The sequence below is a fragment of the Centroberyx gerrardi genome, chromosome 1 (genome assembly GCF_048128805.1).
Source record: "Centroberyx gerrardi isolate f3 chromosome 1, fCenGer3.hap1.cur.20231027, whole genome shotgun sequence".
NCBI classification, from domain to species: domain Eukaryota; kingdom Metazoa; phylum Chordata; class Actinopteri; order Beryciformes; family Berycidae; genus Centroberyx; species Centroberyx gerrardi.
In genome coordinates this window covers 1,252,417-1,269,635 of record NC_135997.1, presented here as the reverse complement: position 1 = coordinate 1,269,635, position 17,219 = coordinate 1,252,417, and the positions used below count along the sequence as shown (strand labels likewise).

General features: G+C 41.4%; 3 protein-coding genes across 3 annotated transcripts; all 3 read right to left on the bottom strand.

Moving 5' to 3' along the window:
• Positions 1–1,187: 1,187 nt before the first annotated feature.
• On the bottom strand, positions 1,188–2,403 carry LOC139930093 (achaete-scute homolog 1b-like). The gene is made up of 2 exons (XM_071923176.2): positions 1,760–2,403; positions 1,188–1,364 (listed from the first exon to the last, which is right to left on the bottom strand). Exons 1-2 carry the CDS (start codon positions 2,347–2,349, stop codon positions 1,358–1,360), a joined length of 597 nt encoding a protein of 198 aa, XP_071779277.1. The 5' UTR covers positions 2,350–2,403; the 3' UTR covers positions 1,188–1,357.
• Positions 2,404–3,326: 923 nt separating this feature from the next.
• LOC139930071 (malignant fibrous histiocytoma-amplified sequence 1 homolog) lies at positions 3,327–12,505 on the bottom strand. The gene is made up of 12 exons (XM_071923145.2): positions 12,469–12,505; positions 12,018–12,214; positions 11,060–11,123; positions 7,678–8,551; positions 7,275–7,572; positions 7,010–7,196; positions 6,717–6,910; positions 4,875–5,374; positions 4,587–4,744; positions 4,326–4,500; positions 4,161–4,228; positions 3,327–4,059 (listed from the first exon to the last, which is right to left on the bottom strand). The coding sequence occupies exons 1-12, from the start codon at positions 12,503–12,505 to the stop codon at positions 4,040–4,042; spliced, it is 2,772 nt and encodes a 923-aa protein (XP_071779246.1). The 3' UTR covers positions 3,327–4,039.
• Positions 12,506–15,480: 2,975 nt separating this feature from the next.
• LOC139930072 (trace amine-associated receptor 13c-like) lies at positions 15,481–16,347 on the bottom strand (the record flags this gene model as incomplete). The annotated part of the gene is made up of 1 exon (XM_071923146.2): positions 15,481–16,347. A coding segment is annotated over one exon (867 nt), but the record flags the coding sequence as incomplete, so codon positions are not given.
• Between the last annotated feature and the right edge of the window lie 872 nt (positions 16,348–17,219).

The following is a 17,219-nucleotide window of genomic DNA, read 5'->3' as shown; positions in this document are numbered from 1 at the left end:
TATGTGGAGACTAATGACAGGATCAAACTGTGTTCCCGTACCCTACCAGCTGTCTTGTATTTGGCTGGTCCATCTGAAAAAAAAGCAAACTGCTACCTTGTGATCTATAAGTCAAAATTAAATGTGAACTTGCAAAACATAGATGACATAGCTGCCCCGTCCTCCTCCTACCTTTGATTATTAGTTGAATATAGTTTCATATCAATTCCTTCAGTGTTTTCATTCCACAAAATAACTGTTGAAAAAACAGACCTGAGACCTGTTTGTGGAGGGATGAGAGGATGAAGGTAAAGGGAGTCACTTCAACTTGAGTTTTACTTAAATTTTGAGTGTGAAGGGAAAGCACTGTATGTGTGTGTGTGTGGTGGGTTAGGGAGGATGAGAAAGGGATGGAGAAGGAAAGAGAACATTGAGGAGATGAGTAAAACAGGGATAGATAGTTGATATTATAATCTTAATATATTTATACTATTTCATCTGTCAATTTCAACAATTAAATGTTTTATTTTGCATATATAGATTATAAAAATTGACAGTAATGCCACTGTTGTAACTGCAATACAACATATCAATATAAATCCATCCAAATGCTCACTGAAAGTGAAGCTGTTTCTTAAAGCAGGCAAACTGCTGCTGCTCCTGCAGTCATGACTCCATATCAAAGTAATAAGTCTGTCCAATCAGATGTGTTTGGTTGGCAGTAGATGATGAATAAGGGGCTCTGCCTGTGTACAAAAGAGGTTTTGTTGGACAGTTATTCAGCTTTTCACTGACCCTCGCCAACGAGGAAGAGCTGAAGAGGCTGAAGGAGGCCAAACCTGCACCTACAATAGCAAATGCAAATGGATGGAGCTTTTTACCCCGAGGCCATGAGGCCCAGGGGCCATTCACAGGAGAAATGGACTGTTATTAACACACATACATACATACACACACACACACACACACACGCACACACACACACACACAGCCCTACAATTTAGCGGTTTCACACTGACAATTTTTTTAAACAAAATAAATGTCAAATAATCAAAAACCGGTATAAATAAAATTGTTTATTATTTTTAGCATTATACAAAAATAAGATCTCTATAAAATCACATACAATATATATACAGTTTTAGACTATAGCACGTGTGTATTCACATATTTACAAAAACAATAAAATAAAAACCAATTGCCATTGTCTCTACTTTCCAACATGATATTAGAGTTACAATGGTTCCCAGCGAGGTTCAATGTTGCTTTTGTTTGAAATGATCTGATCCAGATTGTGAGTCCAATGGGGGGTGCAGGAGTTGAAACCCAAATGGCCTCACATCACTCCTCAGTCTCATCAAATGCTGCAGGATCCTTGTCAGTATCTGTTATTAGGAGGGAAAACACTGGTTAGGTATTAATTAATTTACAGTATTACAATTTAGTAGCTAAATTTTACTGTAACCACATGCCTCTTTCCCCCAATAACACTCATACCAAAAAATGTCCATCTTAAATTATTTAATCTAATGATGAGTCATTAAATCTTGTTTTTCTTAAAGCAAGTGAAGAAACCTGCCAGTGGGGTGAGATAATTTCACTTCTTTCCAGTGCAGTTGGACTTGTTTCAAGAATTTTCTAGCATCAAGTGACAATGTCTTGAGGGCAGATTACTTCACTAGCATCAAGATTATGTCCCTTGATATTTTTTGTAATGTTCAGCAACATGGATGCACAACTACAGACGGTTTAGCTTTAATTCGCCTAATTACGCGCCTACCTGTGTAGCCAGGAGGTAAAATCTATCAGTTCGGCTTCCTCGTATCTCCCTCCGTCCTCCGAGGAAGAGGAGCAGGTGGAGCGGGGCGACTCGGGTCCCGCTGACAGCGCGCTGGAGACGGTCAGGGAGGGTGACGGGACGCCGTCGGTCTGAAACGCCTCGTTCTCCCCCAGGAGCCCCTGCAGGGCCCGGATGTACTCCACGGCCGACCGGAGCGTCTCCACCTTGCTGAGCTTCCCGTTGGCGGCCCCGCTGGGCACGTGCTGGCGCAGGGTCTGGAAGCCGGCGTTCACCAGTCTCACCCGGTTTCTCTCCCGCTCGTTTCTCCGGGACACCGACAGCCGCTGCTGATGGTGAGGAAAAGCCAAGTCAATCCTTCCGGGCAGGTTGGCTCTCCTTTTGCAGCGCAAGAGCTGCGGTGAAGCGGAGCGCTGTCCGCCCGGCACCGCAGGTCCGGCCGGGCGCACTGCTGGCCCGGGCGCACGGCTTTCAGCCCGGGAGGCAGGCATGGGAATCTGGCTCTCTGAAATCATCAGCAGCGCACAGTGTGCAAAATGCTGAGACAGAGTGGAGGGTGAAGTGAACTCCATTTGTATTGTATGAAATATAAAAAGAAGGCTCAGCTTTGGATAGCCAAGCGCAAATTACGCAGCGTCGGTCTTGGTATTCCCACAACTAGCACACTGACAGCTGGGTGATGACAGTAATGGGACAAAAACAGCAGAAACAGCTTCTTTTATATGGGACCCCCCCTATCCCCTCCTCCTCTGAGAGGGTCAGGCACACCAGACTCGCGAGCCAGGCGCGTGTCCTCCGGCGTCCCCGTCCCACCAAGGAGGGGAGAGAGAGGGGGGGGGGGGGTCTAATCTCCATTCCAATAGAGGAACCCCAGAACCGGAAGCCAATTGGCCCATTCAAAGTACGCAGAGTGAAACTATTGCTGCTCCCGATATTAAAAGCAGAAGGTACATGAACAATCCAAGGTAAATTTAAACTGAAATGGGGCTGCTGCCATTTACGACCTCGGGAAAATTGTGAATACAGCTTGTTGTGCATTCAAGTGCTTTTGTCCTGAAATAATAGGACAAAATGGTGGCTGTTTTGATTTTAGAAATCAATCAAATAAAACGTCAAAGAGTAAAAATAGAAACATACAACAATGCCAATTATTTACAGAGCATTCCAATCAATAACATATAAATACTTATGCCACCAATTGTTGCCATTGCTTGCATGCTCTCAGCCCCAACTCAGTATCACAAAAAATGTCCACTTTTCCCAGTCCTATTTTACCACTTTGTTTGGTCATTCATGTGCAGTCAGCCTGTAATAAGGATATTTCTGACAGCAGCAGAAGACTGGAAGGTGAAAATAATTGGTGGTGCTGAGCATGGAAGCCTCAGCAGCTGATGGTAAAAGTGATGTATTTTATTATTATATGTTTTAAAGTGGCATTCATGTTACCAGTAGCCGAGAATCTGGTAGACATGATGTTTTGAAAAAACACTCTTAATTAAAATGGACAGAATAAGATAATGGTGATTTCTGCAGATCGTTTTATAGGGTTGATGCATGAAGGTCTAGTTGTCATACAACAGCATTGTAGGTCTACATAGTATTCACACAGAGAAAGACAACAGTTTCAGTTCCTCTCTCACAATAGAAGGCCTTTCAGCCAATAAACCTGTTGCAACATCCAAAAATCCACAACAATAATAATCAGTACACAGTTGCAAGAGTTTGTAATAAAGCCTTAGAGGCGAAATGAAGTGAATCTAAGTAATTTCTCTTTCAAAGGTCAAGTAAATAAATGTATTTAAAAAAAATCAAAGTAAAAAAAATGTATGAGCATGCAAAATCATTAAATTACTGTAGATGTAACTGCAATCGTCAGACAGAAACTGCTTATTTTCAAATGTGGGCTGATTACAATTACTTCATTTTTGTCATTTGAATATAATCCAGGAATAACAGTTACAGTTAACACTACGTTCCATTATTAAAACAGTGGAGAAAAGGCACTACTTGGGGCTAAAAATCATTCAAATCCAGCTAAGCAGGAATTGAGGCAATACAAGTGATGGGATCATGAGAGGTTTTGTTTCTTTAATGTCTGAAACCCATTACAAGGCTAATTCAGTAGAGGCCAAGTGGATGGAAGGTGAAACTTAGTAGGATACACAACATCCCAGTGGATCAAGGTGAACATATTGAGTCAGTCGTCTTCATGAGGTTGGTGCTGCATTTCTCTCCAATGAAATTATTTTCAACTCCTCATTTTCACTTGGACAACGTGGGAACTGGAATAAACAAACATTCTTGATTACTGTAAAATCAAACTCAAATGTCATTGTGCATTTTATCCCTTTTACATTAGACATGAAACTAGACATTTTCCTACCTTTTGGGAAAATCAGCTCTGTCCGTCGTGTATGTCCTCCCTGGCATACTAATTTCTCTTCCTGCACACTGTTCAAAAAAGCACAATGCACAATAATGTACCGAAAGCAAAAATGGCAATGTGTTAGGACGACACAATTAACTGCACAAGCCAAGCAGCACTTACAGGTCATAAAAGTCAGCGTTGTTGAGCTCCTGCCAGTCTCTCCAGGTGAAGTAGTGTGGGCAGTCTCTCTCGGGACAAGGGGTGTGGACCTGCTGGGTCAGTCCTGGCCACTGCCTGGACAACACAGACAGCTTGGACATCACAGCTAGGATCAGATCCCATGACTGACGAAACTCTGAGGAGAGAGAACAGCTCTCTGTAGCTGTGTGGATCATTTGGTGTCAGCGTGAAAGGAAAAAAAGAACGATCATAGATTCTTACCGTCATCTTTCTCAGGTCTCCTGCAGCGAATCTCTATGAATGGATCTTCATCTTTACTCCTCTGTTTCACCAGAGCCAGCCTGTTTCCACAGCAGAGGAGACACTGTTCTTGCCCTACCCAGTGAGTTGGGTACAGGGAGCACATCTTGATGATCAGCCTGGTGGTTGCATACAGTATATACAATTGAACATAACGGAACCCTGCAAACACTATGTGCTCTAGTGAACATATGCCATTTAATGCATGCCATATCAGTTTGGGGAGACACATGTTTCAAGCTACACTACCTGTGGAAGAAGCCATGAGGAATCTCAGGAAGGAAGTACACATGAACATTTAGGTCATCTTGCTTGTCCTCGCCCCACCTGTGACGCACTATAAGGTTGTCCTTCAGGTAGCTGGGGAACAGACAGGCTCCATCTGGGTCTCTCTTTATCACGCTGGGTGACTGCCACCGCTTCTCACCGGGGATAAACTCTGGTGCTTGGGGGTTCAGGGGGCTCCCCACCTTAGCTGGGAGGCAGACTTCAAAATGCTGCAGTAGGTTGAGTATTATCCCTTCCTCCCTCTTGGTCCCCACCACTTCTTTGACCAGGTCGTCATCTTCCAGGACCAATTTCTCCAGCTCTCTGCGGACCAAGATACGCATGGCGGCATTGTGCAGGGTGCCTCGGCTCCTCAAGTCGTCCACCCAGGTGAACTTTTGTTTCACGAGAGCTCCCTCCTCCATGAGAAGATCTCGGGGGATCCTCTCCAGCTGCTGCACCAGGTCATGTCTCACAATGGTCTAGAAAGGAGGAGACAAAGACAAAGGAAAGAAGAGAAAGGAGGAGAGAGTGAAAAAAATATAATGTTTATGTTTGTGTACAGATACTTAAGTCGAGGGGTAAAAAATCTGTCGCAACCTTGTAACTCCTCCAAGGTGCCAAAGGAATGAAAAATGTCCTTAAGGGGTTGGACCTCATATGGTCCAAATGATAGCAATTGTTTTTAAAAAAATACTGGCATCTGGTTGGTTTATGCGAGGTGGCCATTTTGAATGCCATTGAATATATTTATTGACTATCACTGGCTTCAAAGTTGTACAATGGCTACTGTAACAGTGTCTTTACAGGTCTCTCTAAAAAACCTATTAGGCAACTGCAGCTCATCCAGAATGCTGCTGCCAGGGTCCTAACCGGGACTAAGAAAATGGACCAAAATACATTTCTGATCTCCTTCAGATCCCTCACGTCTTCAGGTACTGGTCTGCTTACTGTTCCCAGGGTCAGAACAAAGCAAAGCAACAAAGCTTTTAGTTTTTATGCCTGGAACAAACTTCCAGAAAATCTGAGGTCTGCCTCCACTTTAGAATCTTTTAAATCAGGGCTTAAAACTTTTCTGTTCGCCAGGGCTTTTTAAGAAATTTAGGGCAACACTAATTTGCACTAGAATGTTTATTTATTTTTTATCTTTTATATTTTCTTTTAAATGTGATTTTAATGCACTTTCACTTTTCTTTATCTTTTTAATCTGTGTTTTTATCTGTCTTTATTTTCATTTTACTTATGTAAAGCACTTTGAATTGTCGTGTATGAAATGTGCTATATAAATAAGCTTGCCTTGCCTTACAATGAAGTTCCAAGTTATGATGCAGCGATAAGCTTAGTCTTCCCAACAAATCAAGCTTAGTGTCAGTTGACGGTAAGAAAATACTTATGCACACATGCACCTTTATTACACATTTGTAGTTAGCTAGACTATCATAATTAACATTTGTTTAAATAAAGCTCAATAAATTAGCTCGTTAAACTGCAGAACGTCCATGTTTGTTTCTCATTTGTCTTCTGAGTTTGATTTTATGACAAAATAACACGTGAATGTAATGTTGTTTAGCAACTGACTTGGAAGTCCCGGATGTTGGACCTATGTGGCATATGCATGTAATTCTGACAAACACTGACGAAGGCTATTGCAACCAAAACATGTTGTTTACTAAAGTTGAAGTTTTGTCCATTGTTCCTCAACAGTAGCTGAATTATTTAAATTCTTCAGATACTTGCGTCAAACACTAAAACATTTACTTGGTCTAATAAGTCCTAATTAATACACATGTGTATGTGAGTGTACAGTACAAAGAAACTGCTGACCTTGAAGAGTGAGATGAGGAACGAAGGCTGGACAAATACTCTGTCACTGAGTGCATCAATGTCCTCATACCAAACAATTACCCCAATCCGGTGGAGGTATCGCAGGAGGAATCGCAGGATGGAGTGCAGACTCTCTGTGCTCAGTTTAACAAGGTTCAAGATCAGTTCACTCAGTTCTTCAAAGGGAACAATACCTGATATAGAAAGGAAAAGGAATTTAAATTAAGGTATTCTGTGAAATCAACTGAGTACAAACAGTGTACAAGCCTTGGTGTATACAAAAGTTGACAAACCATGCTGGGGAATTTGTTCTTGTGCAACAAGGGTATGAATGGCTTGCTCCACGTCTTCATAACTTCTGGGTAAGATGCTCTCAGCAAATGGAAACGTACTCTCTGAGCGAATATACATCAAAATGTGACTTCTGAGGTTGACGATATCTTCAGCCCTTGTGCAGTCAATTGTTATGAGATCCAGAATCTGAACAGAAAGTCGAGAGTAAAGCTATGAAAAATGGTACATTATAACAATATACTATACAGTTCAAATAATCTATACCTGTAAATTGTATTCCAAAAGGCAATCCAGCTCATTCAGCTGGTCAGAAAAGAGAGAGAGGTCTTTGTTTTCTTTCAGATTTTTCTTCTGCTGTTTTAAAACCTTCTTCCTGTTTGCCAGCATGTTTTTGACCTTCTCATCGATGTCTTTCTTCTTCTCCATCACCTCCCCCTGGTCTCGGCACTGGTCACAATGTGTTCCCACCAGGAGGACCACCGAGTCAGGGACACGCAACTGTACGTTGTTTATCCAGAACCACAGTTGGTCTTTGAAAGACTGGGGGTCTACAGTGCTGTAGCTGATTGAGTCGAAGTTTCATCATATTAGTTAAATTCATGATCCTCTAAAGATAAATCACCATTCTAGCAGATACTTAGGAAAGAACATTATTCATGATTCTCACCTGGCCAAATCGATAGCGAGGATGACGAGGGCTCGTGGTGTGATGAAGACATGGTGTGTCAGGTAGTACTCCTCTTGCCCTGCAAAGTCCCAGAAAAGGAAGCGGACTTCCTGGGTGTACAGCTGACTGATCTCGATACCCTGGGTCCGGTCCTCCTCTGCCACCTCGACAGGCCTTCCCTCCCTCAGGCTGCGGCAAAGTGTGGACTTCCCTGCCATGGAGGAGCCCAGGAACATAGTTTTGACTGTCCAGGCACTGCTTGTGTTTGGGTTCTCCTCCATTTGGAAGAAGTAGCTCTGAATGTCCATAACCCCTCCGGCACAGACCTCTTCTGGTGGGCACCTCAACGGGTTCCCTGTGGCCTTGCACAAGGTCAACTCACACCTTCCTGTCTGGAAGAGCTGGGACGGGAGTTCTGTCAGTTGGTTCTTCTCAACCAAAAGCTCCTTCAGTTTAGGGAGACCAACTAGTGGCTGGAGGTCTTGCAGGCAGTTTTTGGACAGGTTGAGGTAAATGAGACTGGTGCACTGGTTTAGATCTGAAGGAAGCTTGGCCAAGAGATTGGTGCTCAGTTTGAGGAACTGTAATCTTTGCAGATGTGGGAAGACTTCCTCTGGAATGGACCTGATGTTATTGTGGCTCATGCAGAGTCTCTCTAGGTTGCACAGGTTACGTATTTCCTGAGGGAACTCCACCATCTCGTTCCTGGAGAGATTAAGCTCTGTGAGGTGGACTAGTCTGGAGATGCCATTGACCCGTTTCAGTTTGTTCCTCTGCAGGTCCACTCTTCTGGCATCCTCTCCCTGTGTTAGGAGACTCTGAGGAAGGGACTTCAGTTTCCGCCCTGACAGGTCCCATTCCTTCTTACTGTTCCCTGTGTTATGAATGGTAAACATACATTCAACTTTGACTTCTATTCATTCAAAGCACAAAATCTTGAGAGGAATATATCCCCTCTCACAAATTAAAACGTAGCATGGCAGAAAGTGTTTTTTCATCCACTGAAAAACATGGTCAGTGGTTATAACATTAAGCCTCTCCTTTACAACATCTCTGTTAACATTAATGGCATGGAATTTGACTTCATAAAAAAGGCACATGCATTGGGTAATGACTATTTGATGTTCATACATCTTCCTTAATGTGTTCATACTATTTTGTACATATTCAAGACTATTGAGGGTGACAATGTTCTGTAATGTGGAACATTGCAAACAATACATGTCTTGATTTATTACCACTATGCTACAAACTCACATAAACGTAAACATTTCAATGTACAATGTAGCCACACCTCTAATCATATTTGAACCTGAAGTTGCACGCATGTTAGGTTCCTTACCATTTACAGGAGCCATTTCCATATTTCCAGATGTCCGTGTGACAGATTTTCTCTCCCAGTCACTTCCTCAAGCACAGTGCTGAGGGTGGAGACTGACGTCAGAGAGACAGGGAAGTGAGAATGTGGACTTTGCACAGTCAAACTAGTCGATGATACTATATTTCACATCATACCACACACAAACACAAATGGCTACTTCCCATTTTGATGGTTTATAAGTTTGTTGCAGTTCACAAACAAGAGAAGAGTGCACATGAATTACAATTACTGTCCTATGGTTACAATACTTGTGCAAAATGCAATGTGTAAGCCAGAAAATCATGTCACATGTATGAGAACAAATTGACTTTTCATTTTTGATCTCCATGTAAAATATAAGTCAAGGAAAGATGACCACAATGCTTTATCAATAGTTTTTTCTGGTTTACAGTTGGTTTATTGACATACTTTATGCTAGTAACATCTGTAACTTAATCCATACATGTTTGTAATCCATACTTCTCCCCCATATTTCCCACCAATACATAAATTAACACCAGCATACATTTAGTTTACATGAGTTATAGGCTGCCTTCAAGTGCTCCTCATAAGGTCCTACTTCCAAGGTCAGAAGTCTCAAGTTCAATTTATCACGCATTCAAGTGCTTTTGGTGGAAATAACAAAATGGACCCCATAACAAAAGTAACTTTTTTAGTGGCTGATATTTTACTGTGGCACAGAGCTACTTTGTGATGCAGTGGCAGAATGAAGAGGAGATACTACAGGGATGTATTTCAGGAATGTACAAGCATGTATTGATGTTGTGATTAGGCCAGTGACGTTGTGGGGGTGGAGCTGGACTCTCTGGAGGCAGTGTCTGGAGGATGCTGTCCAAGTTACATGTCATCCTGGACGATGTCTCCCACCCACTCCATGACGTGCTGGTCAAGCACAGGAGTACATTCAGTGCGAGACTCATTCCACCGAGATGCACCACAGAGCACCACAGGAAGTCATTCCTGCCTGTGGCCATCAAACTTTTCAACTCCTCCCTCAGAGTGTTAGACACTCTGAGTCAGTAGACTGGATCTTGGACTTATTTCACCCCTGTCAGCAGCTTAATAACCCCATAATTTATAATTTATATTTTAAACTGTGCAATACTGATTCCGGTAATAATTTTGTGCAATAATTCAAAACAAAGGGGAAGGAAAAAAGCAGCACCCACCCACAAATTCTTATGTCTATATTATTGTTGTTATATATTGTAGTATAATGCACATACTTTACATATGTTTATTTTATTGTAGTATAATGCACATATTTTACACATTTTTATATTTATTTCTTATTTTTCTTATAATTTATCTATGCCTATATATATTTACCTTCTAGAATGTGAGCAACTGCAACGAAACCCGATTTCCCCTCGGGGATCAATAAAGTATTTCTGATTTTGATTACTTTATTGAAAACATAGCTAAAAATTAAAGTGAAAGTTTACCCAGCAGTTAAGAGTGAACATAGAAACATAGAACAGCACAAGTTATTACATGAGATGCCAACAATAACATCTAGTAATAAATCACATCATTGTTACCATCAGTTATTGACATTGCTTACATGCTCTCTGTCCCCTAAATGTCACATCTCAGCAAACCGGATTGTAAAGAAAAATTTCCAGTCGTATTTATCACTTTGTTGGGTTGTTCAACTCATGATTATGTATTTCCAACAGCACTTGAAGGCAGGGACAGTTTTAGTTCTTCCACATGACCTTTCCATGGCCACACCTCAGCAGCCAACTGTCAACTCTACTACAACACAATGCTGCCTCACTGTGGTCATGGGCTACTCAGCAAAGATGTTGGAGCTTGTTGTCAAGAGTTCAAGTTGCATGATTCTTTCTTTTTCTTCTCTTTAACTCTGTGAAATACACACACAGTTATGTTAAATGTCAGATTGTAGAGACTCTCAAACCTCTGGACAAAGGTCAAGGTGCACTGAACTGATAAATGATAACTTACTGGCTGAAGTATTCCTGGTATCACCACGATTACTTGCATCCAGTTCACCTGTTGTGTCTGCAGACCTTGATGCCCTTAACAGGTATTTAGGTACATGCTGAAAGAAAAAACAAAAAGAAATAGAGATTCACGATTCTTTACAGTCCTAAACATCAACGTTATGGTGTGAGATGATAGTCACTAAAATAAAATACATACCGTTCCTAGTTCAAGAAAGGTGCTGAATTGAAATTAAAGACCAAAATGAAAAAGAGTGCTCCATATACTTTATAAGTGCTTCAGTGGTGTAAATATTTCACCAAATCATGTTTCAAGCAGTCCAGTATCAATTTAATATCTTCAAGAAAACTAAATATCTAGGACTTTTCAATGCAATATGGTTTTAATAGGATAGAAACTTGGTAAGAGCATCATGAGTTTGATTTCTATAATCAGTTTCAACTTCAATAAATTCAGTCATTCCATACAAATTCAGAAAACAGAATTTAAATTCAGTCGTCTGCTGGAACAAATCTCATCACTTTCAATCTAAGTCATTTACACAAACACAAGATCTCAAGGCAAGACTTTAGAAACCTTTTCAAGTCATCAAAGTACAAGTCAGAGTCAAGTCCCAAGTCACCAGAACCCAAGTCAAGTCAAGTCTCAAGTCTTCTCTTCATGCATCAAGTCAAGTCTCAAACTATTAAAGCTGTGACTCGAGTCTGACTTGAGTCCACATCATGTGACTCGAGTCCTCACCTCTGACACATTCATAATAAAAGGGTTTCTCCCATGTTTTTTTCCTTGTTCTCATTAAGGGTCAAAGACTAGGGGGTGTCGTTTTATTCGTATTTGCGAAGCCGAAGCTGTAACTGTGGTTAAGGGCTATACAAATAAACTTGACATGGAGCTATAACATTATCACATATTGAGAATGGGGACCTATGCATTTTTCATTCATGCTGTCTGGAGAATGAATGGATGCTATTCTGTGAAATGTCAAACTGACCCAGGAGGGGTGGGATGGGGGGTTGGACTGCCTGCTGGCTCTGCTCTGGATCCTCTGGCTGTGTCGTCCAGCGGAGCCACTGGGCTGATTTACAGTGGAGGGCCGAAGGCGACTGGTGGTGAACGCTGAGTCAGCTGCTTCAGCTAGAAGGTCTGTCAGCTCTCCATCACTAACCTCCTCCTCCACTATGGAGCCGTCTGTAGAAGGACATATTTTAAAGTCACAATGAAATGAAAAATGAAAAATATTTTACAACAAACACCACAAAAAAAAAAACAATTATATATATAATATATATATATATATATTTTTTTTTTTATGGGAATTTCAGCCCTTCTTTAAAGTTGCAATTAAATGACATTTTATATATATATATATATACCAAAATGTCATAACTAGGCAGCTTTACCTGTGTGTGGACTGACTGCACACTCTGGACAAATCCAGTCACCTTCAGGTGTGTTTAGTGAAGACGTCAAGCAGTCCATATGATACCTGGAAACATACAACCACACTTCTGGGATATTAGATGAAAAAGCGGCGTCCTGTCCAATCGTAGACAACGCAACGTCACCTCCAGATATTTCCAGCAGCTACAATGGAGTTTGATATGAGAACATGTTTCAGGATGTAAAACATCAGCGGTAAACGTCAGGTTTTGGTGTCAGTCCCTCAGAATCAAAGAGCGAGGGCTTCTTTCTAGAGCCGCCATTTTGCACCAAGAGACGTTCAACAATCATACAGGGAGAAATCCATCGTAGAAGAGGAGAGAGACCAATTTCTCCACCCACAGGAGCAGGAGAGAGACCAGAATGTAATGCACAAGACATGTTTTGGTTTGGGAGAAGGGGTGACTTTTTCTTGACAAGAAAAACTAGATGGAAACAACACAAACACAAAATGTTTACAGTAAAAGAACGACTGCAGTAACAGTGAGATAATCCGTCCTGATCTAAAGCTGAATATGATGTACATTAATTCCAAGTCAGAGCTAGAGACAGTCCTGTCACTGAAAAGACACAGGTTTCATATCTGCAGCAGCCAGTGTGTGTCCATGCAGCCACACATCCTGTCCAAGTGTCCTTGAGTAAGACACTGAACCTGTAACTGCTCACTTGTTGTAAGCAGGTACAGATAACAGCATCACCTAAAGGCCCACAGTGCTAAGGTAAATGTCAGTCCCATAACATGTTGTATTCTAGATGTAATACTGACAATGAACAGCAGAGGGAGACACAGTCTGATAGACATCATAGTCAAGTCATGTCAATTTATTACATTTCAAACACAAGACATCACAATGTGCTTTGAAAACTAAAATGAATAAGTAAAATAAAAAAGAAATACACATTCAAGGCCTACAAAGGCAAGGGCAATAACTAAATACATTTATATACATATATAAATTGGTATATATATATCTATATATATATAGATATATATATATCTATATATATAGATATATATATAAACACAAAAACAGCAACAACAAAAGAAGAGTTCATCAAAAGCTAATGTAAATATAAATTATTTTAATTTACTTGTAAAGCAGCTTCCCCTGCTTTGAACTTACGCAGGGAATAGATGACCTGAGGTCTGTCTTCGGCTCATATACAACAAGTATATCTCTGATTTAAACTGGTGCAAGGCCATTGAGTGCTTTATAAGAATAATCATCTTTATTTATATAGCACTTTTCAAAACAAAGTTACAAAGTGCTTCACAAACAAAATAAAGTCACAAAGTGCTTCACAATCAAGAGAGATGAAAGAACAAAGGACAGATCAGTGAGGAATCAGTGAGGTAAAAGTAATAAAAAAATATAATAATGAAAATAAAACACTAAAAAGCAAAAGGTAAGGTAAACAGATCCAGCCATAGTTATAACAACAAATGGAATAAAATATCAGTCAAGGCAACAGGGTTGAGAAGTGAATAGAAGCCGCAGGTTATAAACAGGCCTAATGATAACAGTAAGTTTTAGGAAGAGATTTAAAAGATGATTCTGACTCTGCCAGTCTGAGGTCCTCAGACTGCTTTATATCCAAATAATATAACTTTAAAATCAATTCAAAAATTTATGGGGAGCCAGTGAAGGGATCTAAGAACCGGTGTAATGTGATGAGTGGCATTTTGAATTAGTTGTAATCTCTCTATATGGTCTAGTCACTAGTCACTAGTTTCTCAGAGTCTGCTTGAGATATAAAGCCTCTTATATTTTAGATGTTTTTCAGATGGTAAAAAATGACTTTGTGACATGATTAACATGACTGTGAAAATATAGGTCAGCATCAAGATTTCTACTCAACTCAACTTTATTTATATAGCACTTTACACACAACACAGTTGATCCAAAGTGCTTTACAACACACACAGAGGAAAACAAACAAAAGAAGGAAACAAACACAATAGAAGAGGAGAAAAATCAGAGTGATGATAAATAATAATGATAATAATAATAATAATAGTGAAAGGCACATGGTCACACAAAGCCCAAAGTGACAACACAGACCTACAGAGACTTCAGGAGAAATACCTGAGCTCGTTAAGTTAGGCACAGTTAAAAGCTAATGAGTAGAAGTGTGTTTTAAGATGACTCTTGAAGATCTCAATAGTGGGGGAGAATCGGATGGTGGGAGGAAGAGAGTTCCATAGTTTCGGGGCAACGATAGAGAAGGCCCTGTCCCCATAACACTTGGATCTCGGGACAGACAGAAGTCTTTGGTCAGACGATCTCAGTACTCTGACAGTGTGATATGGGGACAGGAGTTCTGTAATGTAAGAGGGGGCGAAACCATTTAACACCTTGTAAACAAACATCAGGATTTTAAAATCAATTCTGCAGCTAACAGGCAGCCAGTGTAGGGAGGCAAGAATGGGAGTAATGTGCTCCCTCTTTTTTGACCTTGTCAAAACTCTTGCTGCTGCATTTTGAACTAGTTGGAGACGGGATAAACAAGACTGAGTGATACCAAAATATAACGAGTTGCAATAATCAAGGCGGGATGATATGAAGGCATGGATGACTTTCTCCAGGTCAGAAGTACAGAGAATTGATCTGAGTTTGGAGATGATGCGGAGCTGCATGAAGCTTAATTTTACTACCTGATTGATTTGTCAAACTTCAATCCTGAATCGAATACGACTCCAAGATTTTTTGCATGTGGTTTAACAGAGGGGGCCAATGGGCCAAGATGAGGAGAAATAATATTGGTCAAATGCTGTGGTCCAAATAAGATAACTTCAGTTTTATTCTCATTGAGCTGGTGTTTGCTCCTCAGAGACAGGGAATTTATGTGTGCTATGATCAGTACAGATTTCTATCACATACAGAATATGCAAAAAAAACAAAAACAAACTGGGGCATATTGTTTACTTTGTCCACATGTTTGGCCTGTTGAATTCATTGACTCAACAACAGCATGAGCAAATACATTTCTCTCTTGACAGAAAAAATCTTATTTCACTCCACATCCTCTCTGTACAGTATGTTGGCCTCGCAGGAGTAAGGCTGCAGTATCTGAAGTGTAACAATGTGTTTAATAGCTTTTCTGAACCAGGGGTAGAAAAGGGCGTAGATCACAGGATTTAAACAGGAGTTAATATAGAACAGACAGACCACTAATGCCGCAGATGAAGCACTGATCAAGGTGTTCTGGCCTGCCAGAGAGAGACAGTAATATGGACAGAAACATATTAGAAACACAGCTATGACAATACCAAGAGTCCTGGCTGCTTTCCTCTCAGATTTCTTAGCAGTCACTGAAACCCGGAGTGTGACAGCTGCAATGTGGGACCGCATGGCACGAGCCTGAGACACAGCCACCACAAATACTCTCATATACAGAACTATGATGACAGTAACGGGAACAATAAAGGCAAAAACAAGGTCAACAAGTCCTGCATTGTAGTTAATGACAACCACACACTCTCCAACGCAGGAATTATACCTGCCTGGTTGTGTTAGGTGATCCTTTAGAATCAGACTGTTATACAAAGCAGCACAGCCCCAACACAGAAAAACACAGATTTTAACTCTTCTGTGAGTGACTTTGATGGGGTAACGCAGAGGGTCACAAATAGCCACGTAGCGGTCGACTGATATGAGCACCATGTTTCCTACTGAGACAGAGATGTTGGTGAAGATGTCTAAGTAAGCCACGGTACACATGATGTCACCCATGAACCAGCAGGTCTCTTCTTTGAGGATTACACCCGGGAGGTGGAGGCCCATGAGGAGGTCTGAGATAGCCAGGGAGAGGAGGAGGAGGTTGGTGGGGGTGTGGAGCTGCCTGGAGTGAAACAGGAGCATTACATTCAAAAATATTTGTAGTATCAGTAGTATATTTTATCACTAGATGCAGTTATCTGGTACGGACACAGGAGGGACCCAAATGCAGGACACGAACAGAGTGGTGTCGGTAAGGAAAAAGGTTTTATTGTAAAGGAGGATCTGGATGAGGGGCTGATGGCAGGGAATGGGAATCCGGTGGCAGCAGGGGGGAGTGATGGGAGGGAGGAGCGGGGCTTGGCGTGAGCGTGGGATGAGGGGAAGCGTGGCAGGCGGGGGGAGCTTGGAGGCTAGGAGGTTGCTAGCAGGCAGGCAGGCAGGGAGACAAGCAGGAAGACAGGCAGGCGGCCGATGAGCCTGGGACACAAGAGAGGCTGGTTAGGAACATGAAACACGAAGAGACAAAATCACTAGGAGTTCAAACTACATAAGTTGGCCTGGAAGCGTATCTACCACTGAGGTTGAAACAACAATCTGGCGAAGAATGGCTGAAGAGCCGGGGTAGATGTACTGCAGGCAGATGAGCTGATGAGAGGCAGGCGAGCAGACTGGGAGAGGTGATGAGCTGGGAACCAGGAGAACGAGGAAGGGAGACCACGCCCACGCCAATACACACACAAACAAAACAAAAGCTGCGTTTCATTAGTCATTTAACAGGCCCTCCCTCACTTCCCTTCGGCACTTGGTAATACGTAGCACCATACTTAATGCGAGTGGCCACTTGCAGAGCAGGGGGGCGGGGTCTGAGGGGGAGCAGAATATTTTAAATGGAACACATTTGCCCTTAAGCAGGCCTAATAATTAATAATAACAATACATAATAAAAATTGCACAGAACAATGAGTAATGAAATATTGCAGATGAGTTCTTTTCATAAATATGTCTAAATCCTCTAAATCAGGGGTGTCCAA